Source organism: Opisthocomus hoazin, chromosome 9 (assembly GCF_030867145.1).
Source record: "Opisthocomus hoazin isolate bOpiHoa1 chromosome 9, bOpiHoa1.hap1, whole genome shotgun sequence".
Taxonomy (NCBI): Eukaryota; Metazoa; Chordata; class Aves; order Opisthocomiformes; family Opisthocomidae; genus Opisthocomus; species Opisthocomus hoazin.
Genome location: NC_134422.1, coordinates 31,799,261 through 31,807,530, shown reverse-complemented (window position 1 = coordinate 31,807,530; position 8,270 = coordinate 31,799,261). Strand labels below are relative to the sequence as shown.

At 41.2% G+C, this 8,270-nt stretch overlaps 1 protein-coding gene across 1 annotated transcript; it reads right to left on the bottom strand.

The window, feature by feature from the left end:
• Positions 1-446: 446 nt before the first annotated feature.
• On the bottom strand, positions 447-7,227 carry CLK1 (CDC like kinase 1). Its single transcript, XM_075430234.1, has 13 exons — positions 7,031-7,227; positions 5,750-5,907; positions 5,358-5,553; positions 4,184-4,274; positions 3,713-3,779; positions 2,647-2,763; positions 2,352-2,518; positions 2,180-2,274; positions 1,963-2,092; positions 1,734-1,816; positions 1,070-1,149; positions 739-829; positions 447-647 (listed from the first exon to the last, which is right to left on the bottom strand). The coding sequence occupies exons 2-13, from the start codon at positions 5,905-5,907 to the stop codon at positions 450-452; spliced, it is 1,473 nt and encodes a 490-aa protein (XP_075286349.1). The 5' UTR covers positions 7,031-7,227; the 3' UTR covers positions 447-449.
• Positions 7,228-8,270: the final 1,043 nt, after the last annotated feature.

Below are 8,270 nucleotides of genomic sequence, written 5' to 3'. Positions count from 1 at the left end.
TAATAATGAGCATTAACTGAAATACTGGCAACCAGACTACTCCTACTAAAGGGAAAAAAAATGCTAATCACAATACAATGTGTTCAATACTACAGTGATCTTCCTTTTTTTTTTTTTAACAAATAAAGGCCATCCTTACACTAAATGTCACAGGCTGTCTCTGTTCTCTTACCCAGAAAGGAAGGGTAAGAATTAGTCCTAGGTCTTTTGCTGTTCCAGTGATAGCTGAATAAAATAAAGTAATACTTTCTTCCTGTTAGGAGGCCTGTGGGTAGAGAGTGGTCTCTTCCATGTTAGAAGTGCAACCGTCCCGAGATTTTTTATTTACTTGAGGAAATGCAACCACGTTCACCACTTTTTCTTAAATAAATTTTATGCCAGCAGCTGGATTAAACTTCAGTATCCAAAAAGTCATAATAAAAATAGGGCTTTTACAAAACAACAAATATTTAACATATTTTACGTTTCTTTGGTGGACTGACATCTGTACAGGAGACAGTGCCCTTTTTTCCCCGTTTCAATGGGAAGAAGAAAGGATGTTTCAGGGCTTCTTGAAGAGTAATGCGCTTGGCTGGGTCATACTCCAGCATCTTTTGAATGAGGTCAAAGAGATTCTCGTGGTCAGAATCATGGCAGGTCATGAATTCCTTCATGAATGAAACAAGAAAATGTGTTTGTAATCTTGTAATTGAACTTAAAGCTCCTTTCCCCAAAAATATTTTTCTTCTGTCATCTTACCTTCAGGGGCTTACAGCGCCTTGAGACGTATCTTCCAGCAGAACTGTGTTCATCCCAGTCCAGCTGGTCATGATGGAAATATTTGCGTTTCCTTAAACAAACAGACCACAGCTTGTTATTCAAAGATTCTGTTTTGTCTCTTCACTAGAAGTTTATCAGCATGTTTGTTCACAACTTGGGAACTGATGTGGGAATATTCTACAAGAGTGGCCAGCTTGTTAAATTAAGCAGAAAGATGAATCTGAGCTTATAATTAAAAAAAAAAAAAGCTATTGAACAAAATCTTAAAGTATTTAAACTAAACTATAGCTGTCCAGAAAAATTTAATTACCTGGTTTTTCTGATCATGTCATTTGGTAAAGGCCCCAGTACTCGTTCCATCATTGCAAGGTGTTCTTTGCTGTCACGGGTCTGGAGGGAATTCAAGATAAGACATTTTTGTTCATTTGTACAGGAACTTATCAAGAACCACACATTAGTCTTACTTCATTTTTTACTGTATCCTGCAATCAATAACCAATTTCAGCTTAAGAAAAAAAAAAAGAGAGGCTGTAGTCATCTGTTTCCTGAAATAAGTTACAATCTACTGGTATTTTTTCCCTTTAGCCTGTCTTTTTTTTATTAATAAATTTCAAGCTTCAGCAATACTGTCAAGATGACAGAATTTGGGTATTTTAGTAGCATTTGCTGATGGCGATAGGCGAAGCGACATCTGGTTTTAGCATGGCTGCTAAATTACAAATGTTCGCAGTGATTCTTCACATCAAGCCGCGGCCAAAATGTTTACTGAAAGCAACTTGTAGAAATCTTAGCCTGCTGAGAAAGTTCCTTCGTGCCTTCATCTACTGTTCTCTTCAACTTGGCATTACAGAGAAACACAGCTTAATTTCTTGTACAGACCATTCCCCTCAGTCCCCACCTCTCTGTAGCATATTTTCACCAAGCTGGGGAGCATTACATATGCTGCATCATTTTGAGGTTCATTAGTTACATACCGGAAATACTGTGAATCCAAGGTAGTATTCTATGAGAATACATCCGATGCTCCAAACATCACATGGTTGTGACCATCCCAGTGCTGTGAAAAGATTCAGAAGGTTTGTGTTTATACCAGACTGCGAACAGTTCAACAGCTCAAGCAAGATACGCCACACTTCCTAAGCACTGTTCAATAGCATACAAAAAATTTTATGCAAAAGATCAGCCTAACAGACTTCTACTGACCTAGGATAACTTCAGGAGCTCTGTAATGTCTTGTAGACACCAAAGTGCTATGATACTCGTCATCATACGTTGCGCTCCCGAAGTCCACAACTTTGATATCTGGATTTTTTAACGTGCGTTCATCGCATTTCTGAAATCAAGCACAATGGGATGCAAGTGACCAGATAAACCCAGACAATGGCTGAGAGGGAGGTGGGGAAGAGGACAAGCAACTTACGAGTTTGGGGTTATACTCTTCTACATAGTCAGACGTCACAAATAAAATATTTTCTGGTTTCAAATCCGTATGTGTCAACTTGTTCAAATGCAAAACTGCAAGATGACAAATATAGTTAGCAAATTCCATGAAGAACATTTAACAAATAAGGCAAAAAAAGAAACATACTTACAGTTCACAGATTTGCAGATCTGATATGCCATCTGTCTAATGTGGTCCAGCCTGAACGGCAGAAAACCATTCTCTTTAATAAAGTCGTAGGTGCTGAGCCCCAGCAGCTCAAAAACAATGCAGACATGTCCGTGGTACTCAAACCATTCTAACATCTGAACACAGCGACTGCAAGAGCAGGAAAATACATGAATTACAACAGGATGTTGTATAATGCTCAGACACATACATCATATATTACAGAAAGCAACATCACAGAAATCAAAGCCAAAACAAAGTCGGCTTTGTGTACTTACTATGTATTGCTAGGATCCACTGCATTTAAATGTTCCAGTACTTGTACTTCTGCACGAGCTGCTTCAGAGTACCTATCAACATTTTTCACTATTTTCACGGCTACATGTCTGTCTTCCCTGAAAATACAGGGTTTAACAGTGATTAGAACAATGAGTAGTTTTAACTAAGAATATTCAGTAATTATCACCATATACACTGTTTATAACAACGGGAACCTCACCAGGAAAGGTCTTTTTTTTTTTTTTAAGTACATACTGACTCAGTATAACCAAAGTTCATCTATGCACAAACACAACTGATATTTAATCTTTAAATTTTGAAAATATACTCAAAATCCTTAAGAGGAATACTGATCTTTTTACTGAGGTAAAAAGCCCCGTTTACCTCCCCTTTCTATTTATGTATTTATGTATTTTGGGCTAATATTGAAGAAACTTCCACATACCACAGCCTAACACGCCTGCCAGTCAAAAATGACAAGCCGCCTTCAGTCGTTTAAATTGTAAAATTCTAATCCGAGGTGTCAAATGCCTTCTTACAGTAACTAAAAAGAAAATCCAGTTTCATACTATTTTGCACAGCAAAACTGCCATCAAACACAAAATACATTCTTGACTTAGAATATACTCACCCAAACACATTGCATCACCACAGATCATACCTTAAGGTAAGCTACAGGATTGTCAGAGACCCTACTTATGATACAGCCCTGGGGTGGCACAGGCCCTAGGACTGCCCCACATCCGAGGTGCAGCTTCACTCCACATTCTTTAGGCCCCTTCCCTCATCAGCCCTTGATCTCTACCAGGCTAGGGTGTGCCTGCAGAGGATGTACCCATCGCCTCATCCACCAGTCCTGCACAACCCTCATGTCTAGGTGTCCTTTTTAGGATGACATACTAACACAAATGTATGTTTACGAACTGCAGCAGCCTTGAAGAAATATATGGAGCAGCATGAGAGGAAGTAAAGATAAAACCTGATACAACCAGCAAGCACTTCACAAACCACACTGTCATAGTATCAGTAAGAAAAAGTTACATGTATTTAATTAAAAAGACTTACGCTTCATGATCGATGCATTCCACTACTTTTCCAAAAGCACCTTCACCTAAAGTGGCAACAATCTCATCTATAAAGAAAAGAGCTCTCAGTCACAGAAGTTGTGAAGTCAGTTACTCAGCTATTAAAAAAACAAGCAAACAAATACAGACTAAGTACTATCACTGACAATTATTCTAGACTGTGCTGCTTTAAATTGTAAATATCTAGTTTGAGAGATGTTATTGGACAACTCTCATTAAGACATTTACAGGGATCTCATTCTAGTAGGTTCATTAACTTCATTTACTATTTTTGGGGGGGAAGGGGGAGGGAAAAAGAAAAAAGAAACATATTTAAGTTCTAAAGAATAACAATCTCCACCCCCAAACAAAAAAAGACAGAAAGAAAAGACTTCCAAAGCCCCCTTGCATCTTACGCTATAAGAACTTATTCTATCTTTAAAGTTAATAAATTTTGAAAAATATTCTATACATCTTGCACTTAGTACGTCTCCACTCTGACAGATCAGGTGACCCTCCTCATCATCCTCTACACTCCTGGATCTTTTCCTTCGATGACTCTTCTGGAATGGCACCAAGATCGTCCAGCCAAGCAATAAACCCGAGTGAATTCAGGTCAGAATACGAAATTCATTCAGCAGGGAGATATTCAGGCATTCAGATACACGCCAGGCCACAAACGGTTGGCAGGAGCAATTTCAAATTCAGTCCCCGGAAATTCACAGGGCACATAGTTTATGTTACAGGAGAAAAACATGGCAAGGAACAGATTTTCAGATGAGATACACAAAGTGGCAAGGCAACAAAAAATTACAACACAACTGTTTTTTCAAAAGATTGATTCACTGAATTTTACTTTAGGATTTCAGTGCTCATATTATTTTTTTAAAGCAAAAGGATTTAATAATTATCTTTTATATAGATATATATAAATAAAATAGCCTTGTGGCCAAATTAAAATACCCATCTTATGTAATCAAGATTAAATCACTAGTCTGAATATTTGACAAAATTTATTCTTTAAAAAATCATAAATAGCATATACATTTTACGCTGTCTCAGCTGAAGATCTTTAATTATAAATTCTATCTTCAGCTTTTTTAAGAGTTAAATATGTAACAAAGATGAGAAAAACTGCCCTGCTAGTGGGCAGATATCGTACGTATCTGACTCTACTGGTTTTTCAGCGATCCTTAAAACATCTTAATAAGTAAGTTTTTTTAAAACATAAAAATCTGACATGATCTCCTTGCTATTTCAGTGATACTTAGTCAAAAGCAAGTTTAAAAGCTTGTGCTTAGATTGAGTAGGGCTGAAATAAATGTTGTAATAAAATTTCTGAAGGCGTAAAAGTGATGCCTGTATTCCAAGTACTCCAATTGATGGTTATTATTCATTAATCTGCTCAAATATACCCAATGAACAAATAGCAAGACTATGTTCTGTGGTATCACAAGCATATGTACAAACTATACACTTTCAGTGAAGGAAATAAAATCCTAGTAAAAAGAATAATCTACTAGTATTAGCTACAGAAATAAACTATTACCAACAGAAATCCCCAAACCCACACACTCAATTATTACTGCCCAGATGAGAACCTAACCTCTTAAAAAAAAAAAATCCTAAATTAAAATTCACACCACCTGTGAATGATGATGACGACACGTAGTATGATGTGTGTTGTATTTCCTTTTGTAACTACTTGTCCCACTATGACCTGATGATTTGCTACTGTGATGCCCAGTATCACATCCTTGATTGTACTCATTTCTGTATTCTTCAACATAGCGTCGTTCATGATGGTCTCTTTCATTAACAGATTTGGTTTCTGAACAGGAACTACAAAGAAAGATCAAATAAACTTCACTAAAATAATTCTGGTACCCCTACCAAGACAGCTTTTTGTTTTGAACTGTAAAACATCTCTCTTGAAATATTCCAACTCCAAAATGAACACATTATCAGATGACCTGATGAGAATAATAAAATCTTGTAACAGATGCTTGCTGATATCAGAACTCAAAAAGTTATTTACCTGTCAGGAAGTTTAGAAAGATCATGTTTGCAGTGCTTGTTCTCCTGTGCACCACTTAATGATCTCCTCTTTCTCTTATTAGCACTGTCACATCTTCTGCGATCCGGACTTTCCTTTTTATCCCAGTCAGGATAATTAGTTCGCCTGGAATGCCGCATCTGTAACAAAGATATTTTACGCTTTGCACTACATCCCATAGACAAACAATTAATTTTCAAAGTCACTAATTATCGAATTAACACTGCGTTGAAAATTGTATTTCCCATCAACTACCAATATTCATTTTTTCTCTACTCTTTCACGTTGTTTTTTAATTCAAGAGCTTTTCACATTAACCATTTTTGATAGGGAACATAAGCCAATAACCTACTTCTTACAAAAAATATTAGAAAGAAGTATCGTGTCTCAGACTCTAGACACGTCCTGTGCATTTTGTTTCTGCAAAGCTGCTCAGGCAGCCAAGGGTGCATGCACTAGGAATAGGCAGGCTTCCGCGTACTTAAAAAGGGCACACAAATATTGCCCAACGTGTGACTTCAAGGAAGTTTAGTAATAAATTTTTACCATGCTCCTTTCTATAGATTCCCGGAGAATTCCTAACGCCAAGTCAGAATGACAATAAAACTTAGGCTCGATGTCCTAGCTCAAAGAGAGAAATAATTCATTTTCCAAGCGTAAAGCGATTCTAGCGCACAAGCTGCGCCTCCGGCCGACCCGTCCGGGCTCCGCAACAACGGCGATGCGGGACGCGGGCGCTCGCGGCGCCGAGACACCGCGGTTGGGCGGTGCGTGGCCGCTTCCCTTCCCGAGGGAGTGGGCGACGCGCCCCGCACCCACAAGGACGCGCGGGGCGCTGGGTCGTGCCCACTCCCAGCCCGGGCAGCACGGCGTCCGCGCCCCGCCAAATCCCTGCTCCGGCAAGAGGCCCCCTTCTCGAACCAAGCAGGGACACGCGAAAGGGCTCCAGCCCGCCCCGCTGAAGCGACCGAAGCCATTTTCTCTCCCCACGGAACAAGGCGTGGCAACCACCATGGCGGCCAGACGGAGACGGGTGCACAGGGGCGCCCCAGGCACGAGACTCGCCCGCTCCGGCAAGGGCGAGCTGAGCCATCGGCCGCCCTCCCCCGCGGCAGGAGACAGCCCCCTTTCTCCGCACCACTGCGGTGCCCTTCCCTCCGCCCCGCCTTCCCCATGGCCCCTGGAGCTGCCCTCCAGCGCTCCCCCGCCGCCCGGCGGCACCGTGCCGCAGCGAGCACCCAGCGCCCCGCCCGTCGCCCGCACCTCCGCGTCTCGGAATAGCCGCCGCCGCTCTCGCCGGGAACCGCCACTCGCTCTCTCCCGCCACGGCTGGGCTCGACTTCCAGCCCGCTGCAAAATGGCGTTGCCAGGAACTTTCTGGAGTGCGGCGGCGCGTCACGAGACGCACCCGCCGCGTCACAAGGCGGGCGGGGCCGGCCCGCCCCGCTACACCCGGTTCCCGCGCCTCTCCGGCTTAGAGTAGGTGCTGTTCCCAGCATGACGTACGTACCGCTACCATCACAATGTCAGTAAAGGTCAGAGAATCTATAACATACACGATGAGACCCTCCATCACAGCCACAGTGCAAGGCTGTTGTGTTAATGTACATATTTTCCTTTGCAGGGGTAGATTTATTTCCGCAGAACTTGCCTTCCAGCTGTAGTGCTTGTGATAAAGGACGAGGCTGATGGAAATAATTTCTAAAGCATAAGCTGAGAACAATAAGAACAGTACTGTCTGCAACATTTTTGCTATTTAAAGGATTATATAGGTCACAAAAGTCCAAACAGCTGGTGACACGACAGCTGACTGCGCAAGAACTAAATTGCACATACACTGTACCCAGCAACTGCCCACAAAATCACGTATTTCCACAGCTGGGCTACTTCCTACTCTCTGTCTCACATTCTCTTTAACAAGTGGATGGGACCAACCCACCACCATTCCTCCTGTTGTATTCCAGGTTCTCAGGGAGAACCTAGGAGAGGTTCAGAGCCACAAAGAGGAAAACCGACAATACAATTTTTAAAAGTTAGGATGTAATTCCATCCCGTAAGATCACTCTTAATACGGAGCTTCAGACAAAAAAGAAAGGATCTAAATTTAATGTAACCTCCAGAGAGCAAATTGCTTGGTGTCCCTGTATTTCACACATTCCATATAACAGCTTTCTTTTTGTAGAGGAAAAAAACAACAGACCTGAAGTTGTTTCCAGTTCAGTGATAGATGTCAGCATTTTAAATTATTTGTTCCTTTGCACTGTAGGAAAGTTTCCAGTATGTCCTTCCTTCTGCATGGCAGCAGTGTCAGTGTAGCAGTGAAACATGCAGTTGCATCCTTCTGTCTACTTGTTATTACCACTGGCTAAATGGAGAGACACAGAGCTAAAAATAATAAAATCCTGACTGACTGAAGTATTAGACTAAAATGTATTAAGTCTGGAGCAAGGCCTAGGAGCTTTAAGCAACACTCCACACAGAATATAGAAACTTTGTGCCAGAG